The sequence below is a fragment of the Anopheles darlingi genome, chromosome 2, assembly GCF_943734745.1.
Source record: "Anopheles darlingi chromosome 2, idAnoDarlMG_H_01, whole genome shotgun sequence".
Lineage (NCBI taxonomy): Eukaryota > Metazoa > Arthropoda > Insecta > Diptera > Culicidae > Anopheles > Anopheles darlingi.
Genome location: NC_064874.1, coordinates 71,126,057 through 71,145,623, shown reverse-complemented (window position 1 = coordinate 71,145,623; position 19,567 = coordinate 71,126,057). Strand labels below are relative to the sequence as shown.

The window sequence follows — 19,567 nt, the reverse complement described above, 5'->3', positions numbered from 1 at the left end:
CATGGCGACTGCGACGACGCCTGGAGGACCGCTAGACTGGTTCGTGGCCTCCGTTGGTCATGCTGTTGGATGCATGAAATGGATGGCGCGAGAAACAGAATCTGACATTTTGGGACGGGCACGGAGGACGTGGGTCCTCGTCCCGAGAAATAATGGAAAATGGCTGTATCCGGCATGCCGTGTGCCCTGTGTGGCTGGTCGGCAGGTTACCATTCCATCCGAATGACCGCGAATCAGCTCATTGTGCCCGTTGTGCTGTTGTGTGCCCGAGTGTCCACCGGCGAAACGGCCAACGTGTGTTTGAAACAAAGCCCCCTGTGCCTCACGTGGCACGCGGCATTTCGATGTCCCGACAGTTGGCGCTGTATTTGGTGCGTCCGCAACATAGGACCGCACCGGATCGGCCGGGGAATCCCACAATCAATCAGTGCTCCTTTCATGGGTACCGCTCCGCAAGTGTTTTGATTTTGGTCACTGGTACTACAATGTCGCCGAATGCGTGCGGTTTGAAGCATAAAAACATGTTTTTATGTTTCATGTTTTGTTTAAATATGCTTTTCTGTATTTGTACTAGTTACTGGGAAACAGTTATTGGAAACTTGCTTCGTTGTGCATTAATGGAAGCTAGTTATATTACGCGAAACACGTCCACGATTCAGCACTCAGCAACGGTCTGTTAGTCAGAAATGTTCGATCTGGGCCCGTGCCGATACCCGAAGTCCTCTCGAAATTGGCCCTAACGGATGGTTTCAATGATTTATTGATGCATTTTCTTCCTGACTCAAGCTGCCTCGCTGCCTGACCCTTAGAAAGGAAAGCAGCAGGAAGGCGCCCCCCCAACTTCCAACGATGAATGCTCACTGGAAAGCGATCGAGCGAACAGGATCCGCAGTGGATGAAAAATGATGTTAAAGCTAAGTAACTGCTCGAACTGATCAACATGATTAGACCAATGGTTCCACTGCGACTCGACGCAATTTTCCATTTTTCCACTGCCCAAAATGTTGGATGCAAAAGTTGTACGATGGCAATGGATGCATGCAAAGAGAGTGTTTTATGGTTCATTTTTGCATGGTGCAATACCTTTATTTAGCGGAAGATCAGTCACTCCATTCTAGAAAGAGCGTGTATTTCTTTGAGAAAATAAACTATGAAAATGACATTACGAACACTATCGCAGCTGCGTAGACACAACGGGGAAACTCTCTTTTGCGGTGACCTTGTTATGCTTTTGCATAAGCTTATTCGGACCGCGCACCGAAACCTAGCCCGGATATGCGTGACCAAATGTGGTGTGTGACACACATCTTCAGTTGCAGCAACAGCATCACATGATTCCTTGTGCCAGATACCTTCGAATGGCATCGGGCAGCCAACGGTATCACCGGCAGTCTGATGATGGTGCTGATGTGATAATGTGCGAGCTCTTTAGAAGCGGATGGTTTGCTCCTGGATTTGTCGACCGTTCATCTGTTTCCGTTGCCAGCAACCGTGGAGCGTGGTCTGCGTGTTTGCGACTGTCCCATGGACAGTTATTAGGTTTTTCGAGAATAAAATGCACCCGGAAGAGGATGATATCAGCGAGGCTACTACTAGCAAACAACGGGGACCAGTCTGTTGCTTTACTCGACTTGCATACTCCCCCCCGGGGCGGTAGTACTGCAAGAGCCGCGCCGAAGTATTCGCTCGGCAAGCGCATAAATCAGGCACGTTTATGGCACGCGAATGAAAACATGCAGCCTCGCCACGTTACTTCCTGGGGAAAGAAGGGAGAGTGAGGACATTGAATTTTGACGAACCCGGAAGGTTGTAAAGCATTCGCAGGTTAACATCCGCTACATTGTAGCTGATGATGAAGAATAGTTGCCATTAGCAGTGGCCAGATGGTGAGAAGTGGATCTGATAGTGGTACTACGTGAGTGTCTATCGCTGCTTCAAACATTGAACGTTTTCTACAAAAATATTACCCTTCGTAGTAGTAGTGTATGAGTAACTTTTGTTATCTGATCTTGAATTTCGCTCAAAACCCTTAAAGACCCTGTAAGCTATTAACAAATGTACCTACTAATCATTTTGAAAAACTTCAAATGTATGAGGAAATATTTGGAAATTGGCTGTTCTCTTCACATACGGACTTTTTCAAATGAACAATAGTACTAACAACATTACAAACGCAATCCATGATCTGTTAGGATTTAGCTGTTTAATGATAAAACAAAATTTCTTCAAATTTCGATACATTATAAATCCTTACAAAAGCAACATTTTTTCCTGTTACAGATTACTAAGGATATAAACACTTATGAAATTAACATATGTAACACAAATAACAAAATGAAACTAACGTCTGACCGAAGGCTATCAATTAGCGTTATACTAAATAGAAATGATTCAATTTTTACTAAGCTTCCAAAAACTTAAAGTAATAGAATATCAATTTTGAAAACTTGTAACACCTAAAGTAGAAAGTAGACAACAACCCATTTGTCCTGTAAAACTGTGTACCGTAACCACTTACGACGTGGACTCTCGTGGACAGGCACCAGCTGTAACACGGCAAAGACTGATGATAGAGTTATAAAAATGTTTGAAGCCAAAAGGTCAATCTCATCAAGCCCTTTTGCTCCTTCATCGGTGCTCCGATGGGCAAGGGAGCAAAAAAGTCGGAGAAGCATTTACCATAATGACGTAAAATGTATCTTAATTAGACGGCTAGAAAACTTATACTTTATGCAAATTCCCAGCTTTTAAGCTTCCCCCCCGGTAACTGGTGCTGCTTGCAGCGGCGCAACGCCGTTGTCGAGCAGGACTGGTCGTGGCCGAGAAAGCTGGCATATTTCTAGACTATTAAAAGTCGCACCTGCTCCCACGGCCATATCCGTATTCATGGCACGCGGCCGAGCAGCTCACCCGTTTCCGTGGGGCCCCAGAGCTCCTGGAGTGATCGGCATGGCAACTGCTTCCGTGCTAGTTTCAAAAACAATTTATAAACTCGCTCTTTATTTGACAAAATGCAAATCTCGTTTAATACCCTTTTAGCGCTCATTGACGGTTCTCGCCGGGTAGGATGCGCCCAAGTAACTTCGTGAGTGGCTGCCAAGGACTGCCGCTGGTGAACGTGGCTCGTGCAGGAATCCTATTAGCTCGAGCACAAGCTATCCTATTGTAGAAGCCATTGGCACTGAGGGTCTGAGGCCGAAGGAGAAAAAGACGAATCACACACACCTTGAAATTCCCAAGATGACTGCCCGTTTCCTGGATCTAGGGTGCAGCAGCAGCCGCACCAGCATCCTGGCATCATACGACGCGACGAAAACTTGTTGAAGAAAATCTTCCGAGAAGGATTTACTTGCTAGCGGGAGGATTCCGGCACGTGAGGGTTCTAAAATTCCTTCCATTTTTTTCCCTTCATTCCTCACTATTTGTTCTAGGGCCTGCGAGAAGAACTGCCCTGTTCACTTACTTAGACCAGCTAGTTTGTTTGAGGTTCATGCTAAGAAATGGAAGCAATGCATGGGAATGGATCAAATCGAGAAACAATCAAAATCTCCAATCAATTGTTCTTGGTTTATTAAACGGGTCTAAAGTTTATTTGGGTCAATGAACCCATTAGTAAGATTGCTTTGTGACGAAACAATAAGACTTGAGATTAACGTTCACATTTTCAAAAATATTAATTAAAAACAGGTCGTAATTTGGGAAAAGTGTATTAAAAAGTACAGTCATAGAAGGATTTCCAGTGAGGTGTATCTGGAAAAATGCACTTTAAGCGACATCCGAAAGCGTAATTTCTTGTTTGGTCATATGTTCTGTTAGATTATGAGTTTGTCCAGCTAAATTAATCGTGGTTCTTTTCTTTCTCGTTTCGTTTCAAGTTTCAGTTCCACAATGTAAGGAATTTTATAGTTTAAGAAATGGAAATGTTTTCGTTGCTAAAAGTCTACCATTCATGAAAATATATATAAGAAACTTAACTAAAAGAACATTAATGCGAAGAACCCAAGAACCCTTATCTAAAAAGCTAAATTAATATCAAAGCAAAAAAGGATGTGTAATAAAATTATACATAAACTACCAAGGACAAACTAACTACCAGGACAACTCAAACGCTGGATTCGATAAGTTATTAGAATGGTATGAACTAGTTGTACAAATGTTATGAAGTTTGTTTATCAAATTAATAAATTCGATAAGGTAAAGCAATAGCAAAAAAATGATAAACCATGTCATACCATGAACATGAACCCCCGGTTCTGGCTGCTAGCTGTCCCGAAGTGTCGAAAGACCTTTCCCAATCAAGTACTTCGATAGAAACAACCCAAAAGCCCACCCCCCCCCCCCAACGTGTCCCCAGCGTTGTGGTAAGCCAGAGTCATGCTTAAGCTAATTTGATAAGATTACTTTTACTTCACGACCACCAACCTAACCACTTACTTGTGTCGCTCGCTTGCTGCTGGCCCAACAGCAGCAGCAGCAGCAGCAGCAGCAAAGGAAAAAGAACCCGGACCGGACCACAAACTCAATCCCGATTTCCGTTGCGCCCGAAAGCACGGAGTATCGAGTGTGCTTCTTCAGGCTGGCAAAATGTTCTAAATGAAGTTGAATTGATACTTGATGATGATGCTAATGAAGTTTGTCCTTGATCCGTACCCCAACGTCCGGGGGTTTGAGGAAGGCATGGCATGGCCGATGGACCGGGCGCGCGAGAAACAAACGGCAAAACCGAAAGACGAACGTTCGGTCCGTTCGGTTGCCGCCGAACAAGCTTAGTCATCAGCCGCAATTGTGCGTGGTGAATTGAGTTTAAGGTGATTCGGGACCTCTGGGCATTTCAGCATGGGCCAAGCCATCGGTATCGCAGGACCGTACATCCGGGCACCGGGAGCAACCGCGTCAAAGTGCTCTATAAGCTCTGGCAGTGTCGGCGTCAGATCGCGCCCGAATCGTGCGAATTTAATTTAGAAAGTATCGGAACCTACAATGGTCTATACAGGGCGGAACGGAACGACGACGAATCCCGTTCTTCGCGGATTGCTCTAACTGACTTTGAGGTTCCAGGAGTTTATTCAATTTCGTCAATCTTTTATCGACCGGCGCTGAGGTTTACTGTGGATTGCGAGATGCGGTTTTAATATCAGCAAAGTATGGCCACCATTGCGGTTTCGAATAGTGGCGACTTTGCAAAGCATAACCTCGGCGAACATATTTAAAATGTTTCAACAAATGATCTACCATTGAACGTTATAGGTTTGCTTAAAGCTTCCCAGTTCACCAAAGTGGCGAATGTTTCAAAAATGGAAGATGAATTTGAGGCATCCAGACCGCAAGCCCTTAAAAGGAGTGGCACCGATAGCCTCCCCTCCCCCCACCTCTAGAACACCAGAATGCCATTCGTGGAGCAGCGCACTGTACTATTGAAAACCACTTTCGAGATATGCACCCAAAGTTGGTTGAGTCGAGCCTTCAATGGTTTTGTCCCGGGACGGATGGATGCCGAGGTATGTTAGATGAATGCCGGAGAATGCAAATGGACCCCGAGGAAAGGGCGGTATGCTCGTCCATGGCAGGCAGCATGGCTGCAAAGTTTTCCCGGCAAGCATGTCCTTTCTATCGAAGTAGTACCAACAGCAGCAGTAGTAGCAGCAGTGAGCGCCATTCCGGATTCGACTTCGCTTTCCCCAGGTTTTTGGTGTAAAATTTTTGTGGATCTTTTGAATGGTTTTTGCTGGCCATGATTTCCGGCATAACTCGAGGCCGGGTTGCTGGCAAACGCCAGTGTAGCGCATCGCTCGTTTGAACATGAGATTTGGCTTGAGTGAGACGCCGGGGTATGCGTTGTATCCGTTTCTCGGATTGTTCTCGCGTGTCGCTTTCGGTTGTGCGACTTTTCTTTGCCATTATGCTCGGATCCTTACGTGAGATAGGTGGAAAATCCGTTTCTCTGTTTCCACTTTTTAATGGTTAGAACCGTCTTTTTGAATATCTCTTTAAACAGTTTGCATGAAGGGCATGGCTGAAGTGGTTTAGTACGAGGTATTATACAATTTCTAACGAGTTTAAAGTTAAACAACAATTCGCAATGTACTGGCGATGATTGATTGAATAAATTTAGCCTAAGACTAAGCCTAGTTTCAATATTGTTCGTAACCAATTTCCTTCCTATTGCGCTCTCGAACACGAAAGAAACAACCGACTTCCCGTTTCGTCAACGATTTACGATGTTTACATTTTCCTCCGCGCCCTGATACTACCGATTGTTGATTTGGGCTTACCAGGGACTCCACGGCTTTCGGTGGGGCCTCCAGGGAAGCAAATATTTCAAAAACCAGCTCCAAAGACCCCAAGCAGCAGCTGCCATCGGAAGCGACATTATCCGCTTCGAGCGCGGTATCGAGCCCCTCGAGGCAAGACGGAGGAGGGATTTTTACTTCGATCCCCCCTGGCGCCAGTCAAGTTGTCAAACATCTCGTCGGTCAAACACGTCGATGTTTGTATTTGATGCTGGCGGTTGTTCCACGGAATGTAACAAAACGGTGGTTTAGCGATTGGAATGGAATTGTTTTAGACCGGATCAAGAGATTTCTGTTTAGCGTTGATTGCGTATCGGTTGACATGCTCTCCTGAGGATATCTATGTCCTTGAGAGTCCTTGAGAGTTGAAAATGTTACCGTTAAATATTTTTTGTGTACCTTCTCTTGTCTACTCCCACTAACAAGATGATTCTAGGCACTGCAGCATCACCGATCGATCGATTAAAACAAACAATCACGATTCGCATGATCAAATGGCTGATCCACTGCGACAGCGCAATCAGCAAAGGGTCTATTGCTTTCGACAATAACAGAAGCCAAAACAAAAACAGAGACCAAAACCATTCTAGACTGAACAGAATGAGAGAGAGACAGAATCGGGAGGCAAAAATGGTGGTGGAGTGCGCTGGCGAACAAGTTTGATAAAGCTGCAATATATCGCTGCCCCTGTCAAGTGCAGAAATTGAAACGCTCTTGAAGCATAACCCTCAACTCTCCGCTGGTTCAATCTACCCCACAGACTGGCGGGTTGGCTAGCGACTAGCTGGCAACGTATAGCGACGCGTGTCTGCACGAAATGGAAAAACCTACAGAGTCGTGAAATTAGGAACACACCATCATCTGGTGGCCGCTGTAAAAACAACTGTAACTCACCTCCGCAATAGCGCAATGGCGACCCTGTGGTACTGGTGCGCACTTCCGGACAAACGGCATTTTTGGTGCACCTCTTTTTTGTTGCTGTTGTTGTTGTTGTTGTGACCGATGTTTGGTGGTGGCATGATGGATTTCTGCCCGAACATGGTTTGCCTCGCACGCTGAAATACGGTCCCGGTTGGTCCCGTTTTAGGGTTTTGGGATAGGATTTTTTTCTTTCTATATTCTGCTCGTGGGATCCTTAGCAATAGTGTCAGCCATATCCTTTGGTGCATATTATATTCGAATTACAAAAGGTGCAAATAATGATCCCGGCAACGGTGATCAATGGTGCTATTTGATGGTGAAGAGAGTTTTTGTTTTTAGAACATGTTTGCATGTTTGTCCCCAAAACCATATTGAAATTTAGAATCAGGATACAATACGATGCGTTTTCTAAATTTTTGTGAAATGTCTGTTAGTGTGTTGTTCCGAAGGCATAGTAACCTTTTCGGTTGACCTTTTCTCACACTTTTCTAGGAATGGTAGTTAGCGTTCTTTTGATTGCTAATACTCCACTTTCAACAGCATATTTTACTTAACGAAGCAAAGTGTGCACTCAAACCTCAAATCAAACTAGCGAGATTGAGAAAAAGTGAAATACCAGTAAGGATACTGTTATCTTTTGATCTTCTTTGGCTTACTGATAGCAAGTAAAAGTGATCAAATAAAGTGATTCACTTAAGGGGGGCTTTGGTTATTTCGGTTCAAAAAATGCTTATTTTTGACGATTTTTCATGAAGAAATCATACAACTTAATATTTCCAAAATAATGTCATATTAAACCAAAACTTTTCAAGAATATTTGGTTCTATTTTGGAGAAGATTTGATCAAAACCACGTTCATGGTATTCAATTTAGAAAAGCAAGTTTGCAAAAATTTACTTTCTGCGGTGCCGATGTACAAATGAATGTTCTTAACAAAATTATTTAAAAAAAAACTATAAACTATTTTTACAAAAGCTCGACGGGGCTACCTGGCAAATAGTGTAGAGATTAAGTGTTCAAAATTTCAAATCGATCGGTTCAGTAGTTTTGATGCTACGATGGGCACCGACTTTGAAATCGTAGGTTTTGGGAAACGCGATTCAAAGTTGCGAGATGTATTGAGCCTTGTATGAAAGGCGGAATTTAAAAAATCTATATCTTCGTCAGTTTTGCTTCGATTGATCTCAAAATTTTACACAATACTCTTGAAAGGATAAGCACTCATAACAAAATGTAAAAAGTGTATGCGAAGAAATAAAATACAATACCGAAGCCCCCCCTTAAGAAAAAAGCAAACAGTTATCAGAAACCAAGTGAAATGTATCCACCGACAAAAGTAATAAACAGAGTTTCGAAATAATTTGTTCACTCTTCCCCTTCAATTAACTGTATATTTGTGTGACGGGTAATCAAAGTTATCCAAGGTCCCATCAAAGTACCAAAAATTAAGATTGAGGCAACTTTATCATCTTTTAATCAAATCGTCAGTCACAATACCGCTTTGACATCATTAAAATGTTAGAAGATGATACTAGCTTTCACTCTAGTCGCGTGTAATTCTAGCAATAGTCATTGCCATTGGTTGAACCCCAATAAATGAAACTACAGCAAGCACTCCTCTCGGACAACCATAGAACAACGCATCACGGATTGCGTTCCGGGTTTCTAACTTGCGCACCATCAATCCATCCATTCGTTCTCTACCACCCATTCCTCCCCCCTGCCGTCCATTCCGATTGGTCAGGCCAGTTGACACAAAACACACGGAACATGCCACTGCATATGCTCGGTCTGTCAAACGCCTTTTCGACCCACATTTAGGCCCAGTGACCATTGCTAGTCACCTCCCGGTGCGATTTGTTTCATGTTTTGCATTGCCTTCGGTCACATTCGGTGGCCTGCTGTGATGTGATGTGTGTGTGCGTTTGATTATCGAAAGAAACGAACCGGATAATTTATCGTTTGATATCTTTCGTCGTTCGTCGTCGTGTTGTCAACGTTACCATTAATCTTGCGTCGCACGAGACGCACCGGAATGCAGAGTGGCCGCAGCGGGCACTGGTGTTACCATGGGAGCTATCATGTTCTACCATTCCGTCACCCGAATCCTTTATTACAAGAATCTGCCTGGTTGGCTGGCCTGCCTGGCCTTTCTGATATGTGTTCCGGCATGCCAACGGTCTGGTGCGGATTTATATGTTTGTTTCGATTTCTACCCGTAAAGCAGTCATCGACAGCACTCCAACATGAATGCGATCCGGAATCCGGAGGATTTCGGTCAAATAATTAACTCGGGGTTTTTTTCCCTAGAAGAGACCAGATTAAATTAAACAACTTCTGGTGGCTACTAGCAATTATTACACCCCGAATTCCCTGAAACACTCGTTGTCGTCGATCGATACTCAATCCGGTCTTGTTCAACCGTCCAAACAAAGCGTCGGTTTGAAACAGTTCAATGAAGCATCCGGATGCGTGTCACCAAATCCTTTTTTTTAAATTCCGTACATCCCAGCAGCGAGAGTTCAGCAGACACCAGAACAGGTTACCGTTACGTCCGTTTCGCTGGCCATTGCATGCATGTGCAGCAAAAATGGAATCACATCCTGTGTAAGCAGCAGCGTCTTTCATGTAACCGAGCACATGCTGCACATCCGGTTACGCCGCCCGTACTGCAGGACCTTCAGGCAGCAGAGTGTGGGTTCCATGGCGACACGGATGGCTGATTATAATTTTAATCCGATTCCCTCCGCACCCAGCTTGGGCTCCAACGGATCGATGAAGCGTTGCGATAGGCGATCGGTGCTCCGGTCGGTCAACATATGCATCCGAACCGCTACCGATAACGACAAAGCATGGTGCCATGTGTAGTGTGCAATCTCGGAGCCATTTCAGCCATTTGCAACTTATCAATCTTTTACTTTTAAACAAAACACTTTGTCTCTCGTCCATCCCGCAACACCTTGTCGGTGTGCGATTTGTAAACGCCTCTGGGCGGTCGGCCCTTTGGCGCGCGGTTACAACGGTGAACGGTGAAAAGATTGTTCACGTGCCCCAATCCGAGCATTCCCCGAGGTGGAACAGAGAACACCGCAGTAGTGATCGCGATGCGTCGTCCTTGTCGTCGGTTTTAGGGGGGCCGAAAACATCCCGAAGTCGTAGTTCCTGAAAGGGGAAAACTTCTCCAAAAAGCTCCGACTTTCGGTTTCCGAAGCTGCCGAGGAGTAAAAGTCCGAATCACGAGTCACGAACGAGTCCGGGCGAGGTTCGTGAATTTCTTCGTCGATTCCGGAATGGGCACACAGCTAGTAGCCGTTTCGGGATGGCAGCTACAAGCTAGTAGCTTATCATCGGTTGATGTAGTTGCTGCTGTCTGGCACCCTCTGTTTCGAGCCTTTCGAAGGACCATCGAGAGATCCGGACAACGCACGTAAATATACGTCGACGGACCAGGAGGTCGCTTGGGATGCCGTTATGGATGGGTTTATGCACAAGGATTAAACTCCGATAGCCTGTGCCTGTGCGTGTGTTTGTATATGTGCCTAGAACACGGATGGTCCGGTGATGGCGTAACGTAAGCCGTTCGACGACAACCGGAAAAATGTGTGCTCGGCCAATAACGAAAATGATGGCCATGGGACCGTCAGCCCCTTCCCGCTCGTCCAATCCGCTCTGCTGTGGCTCTGCTGGCATCGTAAGGATGTGTTAATCAGCGTGTACCCCACACCATTACGGCACCTCCGGAGAAGATCACCATGATTACCCGTAGGTCGGAGTGCCGGTGAAGTGATTTCGTGAAGTCCGTGATGGAAGGTCTTCCGACACGGCATTATCACTGTACGGCACGCGCACGTCAGAGGTCAGCACGGTGACCGGAACTGGACCGGAAAATTACAAAAAGAAAACACACACACACACACACACACAAACAACGCCAGAGGACAACATACGGTGCGCATCGTGGGTCTGGAGTGGACGACGTGCCGGCTTACCTGTGTGTCTGACCCACTGGAAAGTAGCAGACAGGTCCTGCCCCTCAGTTCGATCACGTTCGCAGGATGTCAGCGTGTCTGTGATGGGCGGGGTAGTTGAGACTGTTTCGGGGGAGCCAATGAGGTGCTAGCGTCACGGGGTCTTGGAGGAAAGTAGGTTGACGTTAGCGGAAACAACTCTGGCGTCAAGCTGAGAAACCATTTTCGACGGTCTCGATGGGTTACTACCTGGAGCAGCTACTTCAAAGTAATAAGCGCATCAATTTGTTTTAGGGCCAACATCAACGAGCTACTTGAGTGGCCGATGGTTTGTTGTGCCCGAAAGAGGCTGTCCAGTAGAATATACTCACAAGCATATTTTCGGAGGATCAAATTACAAGTAAGATCAAGGTGAATGGAATATAGAGAATCGCCTTGATAGAAATAGAATAATAATAGTTTCATTAAAGAGTCCATTGTTCGAATTAAAGTTTGACCGCGAACTCGCTTCGCGAAGGTGAAACCAGTGACCCGGTCACGTGCTTCGTCACGGAGCGTTTAAAGTGATCTGCTCCGCCATTTTGCGTCATCACAAAAACCCACGTGTCTCACAGACACCCGCACATAAGCACTCGCATGCAGAATTCAGTTGCAGTGCAGAAGATTATTAGCAAACGGAAAGTATATTTCATTTGTCGGATTTAAAGCAAAAAAACGGTGGAAAAGGACGGAAAAACGGATCCGGATGGGTGTACCATACTGCGCATCGCCTAGGGGGGGGAGGCACGGGTCCGGTGGCCATATGCTGCCCAGCTCAACAGTGACAACGGATGAAAAAGTTAGTTCCACAAGCAGCACCGTATGCAGTTGCCTGGATGAATTTGTGTTTTTTTTTGGGGAATTTTTTTATGTTTTGCTGCACGGATAACGCGACAGGACGCACACACGTGACACTGCGTGCAGCACCATTCCGACACGTGATGAATGGCCGCGTCGCTCTCTCCAAATGGGGTAGGTGGAGGGTGCCCGTCCGTTGACTCCTCGCGTGCGAGGATCACGACACTTTTGGGTGGTGAACAGTGAAAAGTGAAATTCATCCTAGAAGGCGATGATTATCATGCTCGTAAAAAGGGGTTTTGTTGGAAAAAAAAAACAATTAACGCAACTCGAGATCGCTTTCACATAAATGCATTCCGTTTAGTACTCCATTACGAATGCGCACACAATAAAAGGGAAAGATTATTTGCCTGAAGGCTAGCGAGTCAGGGTCGGTATTTTTGTCGATTTGGCGAAACTGCACTAATTAATATTGACATTGAGCACGTGGATGCAGTCAAAAATGTTTATTAAATTTTGGGGGGATGAAAGGCTTAGGCCGCGATGCACGCTCCAGCGCCCTGGTGTTCGAGTTTTACGGTATAAATATGATATTTACACTCGCGGCTCTTAATAGCGCATGCGAGAACCATGGAGAAGCAATCAATTTCACGATCTAATTAAAATGCCGCTGGCAGCTGGTAGAGGAAATAGGCAGCCACTCTCGAAGAGTCGTTCGGAGCCATCAAACCATCGGTACACGCCGTGCAGGCCCCCGTCATTGCTGGTTGGTACCGGGCTACGATGACGCCGTAGAATTGAATTTAATATTCATAATCGAGCCTGAATCGAGCCAGAGGTATGGCAGGGGTATGGTGGCATCCCAGCAGGCATCCTTTCCTGGCTACTGGATCAGCGTCAACCGATGCTGCTTTAAAGGAAATGGCGCACACGAGACGAGTACATATTGCGTTGCAGAACTATTTGAATAATTCTGGTCCGCATTCGCAGCGCAACGGCTCGTATCATTCGGGTACTGTGGTGCAGTCGACGAGCTGGCTGCAACCCATACCACCTCCCTCCATAACAATAAACGATTCTGTGATCCCGAAAACATTTGGGCACCCGGTTCGCCCATAATGGAGCTGTGAAGGTAATACATAAATTAATGGAATAGAAATTTCGGGGGAGAACAATTTTCAACCAGGACAAAAGGAGGGGGGGGGGTGGATCACCAACAGCCGCCCGCCAGTCGAACGGAAATTGCTCGTGAGCTTTTACCATTTGCAGGAAAAGGAGTTGTGATACTCGACGATCCCCAGGGCCAAGGAAGAGAGTATTGCTTATGGACTTCTTGGTGGGAATGTTGCATTCCTAAAGAAAATGTTCACTGAACGACCTTCGCACTGCGACAATACGGTTATTGTGAGTACATGACTTTATCGTTTCTTTAGCATATTTTACTTGACCCACACGAATTTGAAATACATTAAACACAAATGTTTACCTAAATAAAAGTGTTCCGATTATTTGAGTTGTATTAAATTCAATTGACTAGGAAAGAAAAAGTAATAAACCCAGCTTTAAAAATATACGCGATTGTTTTAATATGGAGTATGCGGCGTTCATAACAACGATAATGTCCTCAGTTGGGGAAATAAAATGCGGCGTTCTCTCCAAACTCTTCCATTTTCAAGATTCAGATGAAAGCTGCATTCATTTCGGAACATTAACCGAAGGCATTAAATACTTGGTTCCATCTCCCTTGAATTCACATCGAGAGCTGGCTGGCACTACGACGTACTAACGATACTTCTCGAATGCACTCACGTAAACATCTTAGGTAGATGGCATTGAAACAAACGATAACTTTGTGGAATATGCTGTTTGCAATAAGAAGCGGTCTGATGGAGCGCGGTGCCGGCAAACTAACAAGAAAATGGAGCGGAAGGCTCTTCACAATAAGATATAAAAATATTTGATTCGAAACATATCGAACAATTTTTTGTTAATCTCAAACATGTCTACTAATCTCACTAATCTTAATACTCTTAGACGAAATGAAGTACTTAAGCAATTACAAAGGAAGGATGGCTCGTAAGTAAGCCAATAAATAAGAAAAAACTAAAACCAAATTGTGAAAAGGAGTATATGCTTCTAACTATTATACGATATTGAAAATAAAACGAATGAAATTTTGTTAAAATTGTTCCTCTTTGCATTTTATTACGATTGCACGTTAAGTTTCGTGTCGAGAAAATATTCGGAATGTTTGGGCTATTGTATGGTTTTTCTTGTAAACGTTTTGTTGGATTTAAAACGATTAACCTGTTATTACAATTTACAAAGAAAAATCAAATTAAAACGCATTTTTTTCATTCCACTCAAGCCGCGAAAACTGGCTTTTCGTAGGACTTTTCCGTACCTCGTTAAAAAATTTCCCTCGGCTTTCCCGTTTCGAGCCCTACAAATGCCGTATGCTATAATAAAATACTTACGCTACTCACCGCGACGGAGCGCTATAAAACATCGCAGTGCTAGAAAAATTCGAGCAGTGAAAATATCGCTCGAAAAATTCGAGAAGAAGAAAAGGAAAATTCGTGGGAAAACCCGCAAACAAATTTGGTAACTGCATGACGACACTCCAAAGAATGATGCTTCTTAAAAAAGTCCGAAAGATGTACCGATCTTACTGTAGATTAGATCAGAATGATATCTTTGATTCGCCCAGAAGGGAAGATTTATGCTGATTTAATTTTCAATCCAACCACTCTGACTCCCGTAGAGACGAAACGATCGAGAAAAAGCGAGCAAAAATACTGCTGTATTTTTAGTCAATTTCGCTTCTACAATTTAAACAATTAAGCATATTGTGTTGTGTAGCTCACACGGTACATTCAGATTTATCCAGCATGATGCAGAAACCATAAATTTGTAAGTTCCGTGACGATCGAGTTTGGAAGTCTTGGCGTCCGCGTGTATCGGTGATTCGCGATTGCCGACCCCAGCTCAGATTTCTCTAATCAGCGGGAACCGCACAAGCGTCGCTTTATGTTTATGTTTATTGTTTATTGTTTATGTTTATTGCTTATTCTTATGCTAAGATACATTTACTGAAGTATAGAGGAGGGGAGCCGCCAGTACCGCATCAAGTTTCGTGCGAGATGATTATGCTTACTCAGCATAACAGGTTGCATGGGGGCTCGAAGTTAACTCGCTTCTTCCATAACCGGCTGCATCCAGTACGTCCTCCAGAAGGTTCAGAGGGTGAGAATAGCATTACACGCAGCTAATCTAAATAAAAAATCGAGGACATAGCAGTAAACTCAATGCGTCGCAATTCCGATCGCAAAAAAGGCTAACTCATTCCAGACATTCCAGGTGGTGCAAACATTGAATCCAGTGTGAATCGTCCCTCCAAACAGCTCAGAGGCCTCGTTCTGATTGAACATCACAATTCACTTGGTGTGCTCCAAAGTGCGTTCCACAAATGAAGCTGCGTGTCGGATTAATGATGTTCTGTGCTTATGTATGTGTTGGGGCAAGTGATCGTGATCGTGAAGGTATGAAAGTTCTCGTTCATCCAGGATATGGGACACTGGGATTCGGACTAGAAATGGTCCTGACTAAGTTCGATTTCATCGTGAAGAAGCTACACAACGTGGAAGTTAAACTGGAGAACATAGAAGACAAGCTGCAGATGAGGGATGGCAAGCTGAAAAAAATAGAGAACGAGGTGAAGGAACATAGATCGGAGCAAAGACAGATAGCTGCCGCTCTGAATGAACTGCGATCCAGCCAACATCAAAGCCAAACTGAAATCTTTGCGGAACTTCAGAAACTCGAAATTCATGTCGCGCTAAACATAAGCGAGCTCCAAAATCGAAACCAGGAGAAGGTCGATGCAGTGTTGCATAAACTCGATCAAGACGTCGGACGCGTGCTGCAAAAACAGGATACTCAACAACCCTTTTCCTCTTGCAAGGATATCCCAACGGACGTGTCGGGAACATATTTGATCGGTTTAAATAATGCTGGTATTAAAGTTCCGTTAAGAGTGTATTGCAACCAGAACGCATTCGGTGGGGGATGGATCGTGATGCAATACCGTTACGATGGTTCATTAGACTTTCACCGAGACTGGAGAGAGTTTCGCGACGGATTTGGTGATTTTCGTAAAGAGTTTTGGTTGGGTTTGGAAAAAGTCCATCAGATAACAAAACGGCGTGGGCATGAGTTGATTGTAGAATTGAAGGACTTTAACGGAACCTACACATACGCACGATATGATGCATTCGAAATAGAGAGTGAGAGACTAGGGTACGTCCTGACTCGTCTTGGATCATATAGTGGAACTGCTGTCGATGGAATGAGGCTTATCAGGAATGAGAACATCTCAACAAAGGATCGGGATAATGATAATAGACAATGTGCTTATCAAATTGAAGGCACCTGGTGGCACTGGGGAGGAAATGATATGGACAGCTGTAATTGGGCGAATTTAAATGATGAATTAATGTTTTGGCATTTCTTCAAAAACAATCACCAACGATTTAAATATACAAGAATGATGATTCGGGAGTTGGAATAAAGTTTCTGGTGGAATAGAGTTCTGGTGGCCATTGGACAGACAATCTTCGGGAACAGTTTCACGCTCATTCATTTCTCAGCAGTTGACCCAGACTCGATGGAATTACGACAAGAAGGCGCACCCATTTCCTGACCACCAGGCGCCTTCTTTTTAATGCCGTTGGCTTACTAATACATCCCTTGCTCTATGCTTAATACATCTATTTGTTTCTTTGAAGTGCCATTGATGACTTACAACATTATTAAACAAAATAGTCGATTATTGAGTCAGATTTTTAAATCTTTGCTTCGTTTGCAAGCCGATTGCGATAATAACGATCTGTGGCAAGACTGTAGACGATAATTCTTTGATAAGCAACTCATAACTATTATGCTAATTGGCAGATTAATTTTCATTTTCAATTCGAAATTTAGGAAATAATTACTAGCACATTACTGTGTATGAGGTATTGCGTTCAGCTGTTAATATGTAGTTGGTTCCAATTAATCTTACCACATAAAAAAGAAAAGATTGTCCATTTGATATCAAGAACCCGCACCATTTGTACACACCATTGTAAGAAGCCAATACTGAGATGGTCGATTCTTTGGGGAAGGAGTCTGCCAGCGCGGAACGCCTAGGAAAAAGGCGATTTGCCCAAATGAAGCCGCGAATCAACCGCGCCATTCAATAGATTCCCCCGCATTCGGATGCATGTGCAAGTGAAAGCCCCCCGCGGTTTGTTTGTCCCATCGATGTTTGGTTTGAACAGTGCTATAATTCTTCCAGAAGCCTTAAATATATACTTTTAAATATATACTTTGTGTTTTGTAGTTTGTTCGCCTTGCGAGCCAGCGTTGGGCCAGCGATCGGCGTTACTATATCGACCGGACCGCCGCTGCAGAGCTGCAATAACGCTTACACACTACCCTAGCACTGATAATGATGACCACGATGATATGTTTAACAGCAGATGCCCGACCAGTAGACGATAATTAGGAGGTTATTATTGATAAACGCTTACACTCATGGTTTTTGCCAGTATTTGCGTTCCATTCGAGGGTACTTTAAGGAAGAGTGTACTCGGTTCCATCAGCGCTTGCCAGCCAGTGTACGTTGGAGTCTGTGTTCCGTGGACATTTAGCAACAGTCCTGTTGAGTGCGATAACGATTAACATAACTCTCGTATCCCATTCACAACCCCGTCTTCCCGTCTTCTAACCTTCTTTCCGCGGAGTCCCATGAAACCATTTGGGACTCGCTTCGGTGGAGCCGAGTTAATGTGCAGCGATGGTCCCATTGTTGGATCCAGTATCAGATAGTTCGGATACTCTTTGAGCTGCTCGTTGTCGATCTGTCGATAAGCGGCGTAAAGGTGTCATTGAAGCACCGTGTGGCTAGTATGTTGTTCAAGTTTCACTCACCAGATCGTCCATCCTCCATCGTTGATCCGGACCCATATCGAAGTTCTTCTTACCGCGCATTCCTATCGGAAAGCAGATGAAGCATAAGAAGATGATGATGATAACTATAACTACCACGTGCGTAGCATCGTACCCAAGAATCCTGACGGTGCTCGTTTGCCATCCTTGAAGGACTTCTGGTTCCCACCCTGGATCGCGCTGTTCTTCCAACTGTACACCGAGAGTGACTTCTTGCCGCGGACACCTAACAGACAACGAAAAAAGGACATCACCTTAGGTTACATCGGAAAGTAGCACTCCTTACGCAGCACTTACCGTTGAATCCGGATGGAACTCTTCGTCCTCGCATACCAGTAAAACCAGTTGGTGCTCGTTTGGGATAGACGCTTCGCAGTGGTGCATATCCGTACAGACGATCATAGACTCCTTGGTGACTCTAACAAGTGAAGGATCGTCGAATGAGAACATACAAAGCTACCCAAAGTCGCTGTTCTTACCCCAAGCAGATCGCTCGAAAGGTCCATGTTCTGTCTGTTAATCATGTTGGCATCAAGGGCAATGGCCGCTCTGAAAGGACAATGATACGATGATCGATAAACATCATGCTGGAGGATCCAAATAAAAACCAAAAACCAATACCTCAAACTGTCCAACAAATCCGGATTCATGCGTAGCAAGCGTGGCACCAGTTCCTGCGCCTCCGAACTGGCCGTCCATCGAAGCAATCCCTCCGTTAGTCCATCCGCATCGCCATCCTCCGGTGTGGTCGTGGACGATGACGACGACGCCAGCTCGTTATCAGCGTAGCCATTGCCATTGAGCGTAATGTAATTTATCCGCTCGTCATCACTGGCCTGTCCATCGTTGGTTAGGTCCTGATCGAGCAAAGTGCCACTGTTAATGCAATTAAAAACGAGGTGGAACCTCACCCTTACCGAGGCTCCCTGTCCACCGGTTCCGTCCGGCAGCAGGCTAGTGGAGAGGGCCACTTTGAAGAGGCAGGTCAGCGTTAACACCACAATCGATGCGTTCATCTTTACCGGAACCCGGGCAACCTGTGTCCTGTGTTCAGCCGATTAATGCTAATGATGTGTATCGGCCAATTGGGCTGTCCGAATGTTTATTGGCTTTCCGGATGCTGGATGGTGCTCGAGCCACAGGAATGGTACTTCAAATAGTGACACTCTGTTGGATGGATAAAATGGAGAGGCAAAAACAATAACAACGACCGGCGGCTAATGAAGTAAGCAACCCATTTTACAATTTCCCCCCTCAGGACGTGCGTGCGCGTGTGTGTCGCGTACTCGTTTCGATTCCTTATTTGCGTTCGTATTTTTGAGTTCCTTTTTATGTCATGCAACGTGCTGCAGAGGCATCATGCGATTGCAGGATAATACGATTTATCGGGACCTTTTTTGCCGATGCTTTCGAATGGGAGCACAACTCACTGTGAAGCGCGATGTTGATAGAACTCAAATTGATTACGTGCCGATAGCGATGGTGCGCATTTGGGCAATTGGCGAGCCCTGGTATGTTACCTTCATTTTTCCTTTTTCGTTGGCCTACAGACACGTGTGC

The 19,567-nt window shown here is 44.9% G+C and overlaps 1 protein-coding gene across 1 annotated transcript in view; it reads right to left on the bottom strand.

Moving 5' to 3' along the window:
- Positions 1 to 15,536: 15,536 nt before the first annotated feature.
- The window catches only part of LOC125950809 (uncharacterized), an 8,232-nt gene continuing 4,201 nt past the window's right edge, over positions 15,537 to 19,567 (bottom strand). Inside the window, exons 2-9 of the mRNA XM_049679127.1 lie at positions 18,925 to 19,174; positions 18,629 to 18,864; positions 18,487 to 18,556; positions 18,305 to 18,425; positions 18,123 to 18,233; positions 17,990 to 18,051; positions 17,788 to 17,919; positions 15,537 to 17,717 (exon numbers count right to left, since the gene is read on the bottom strand). Coding sequence (XP_049535084.1) covers positions 17,706 to 17,717; positions 17,788 to 17,919; positions 17,990 to 18,051; positions 18,123 to 18,233; positions 18,305 to 18,425; positions 18,487 to 18,556; positions 18,629 to 18,864; positions 18,925 to 19,023 — 843 coding nt within the window. The 5' untranslated portion in view covers positions 19,024 to 19,174 and the 3' untranslated portion in view covers positions 15,537 to 17,705. The remainder of the gene's footprint in view (positions 17,718 to 17,787; positions 17,920 to 17,989; positions 18,052 to 18,122; positions 18,234 to 18,304; positions 18,426 to 18,486; positions 18,557 to 18,628; positions 18,865 to 18,924; positions 19,175 to 19,567) is intronic.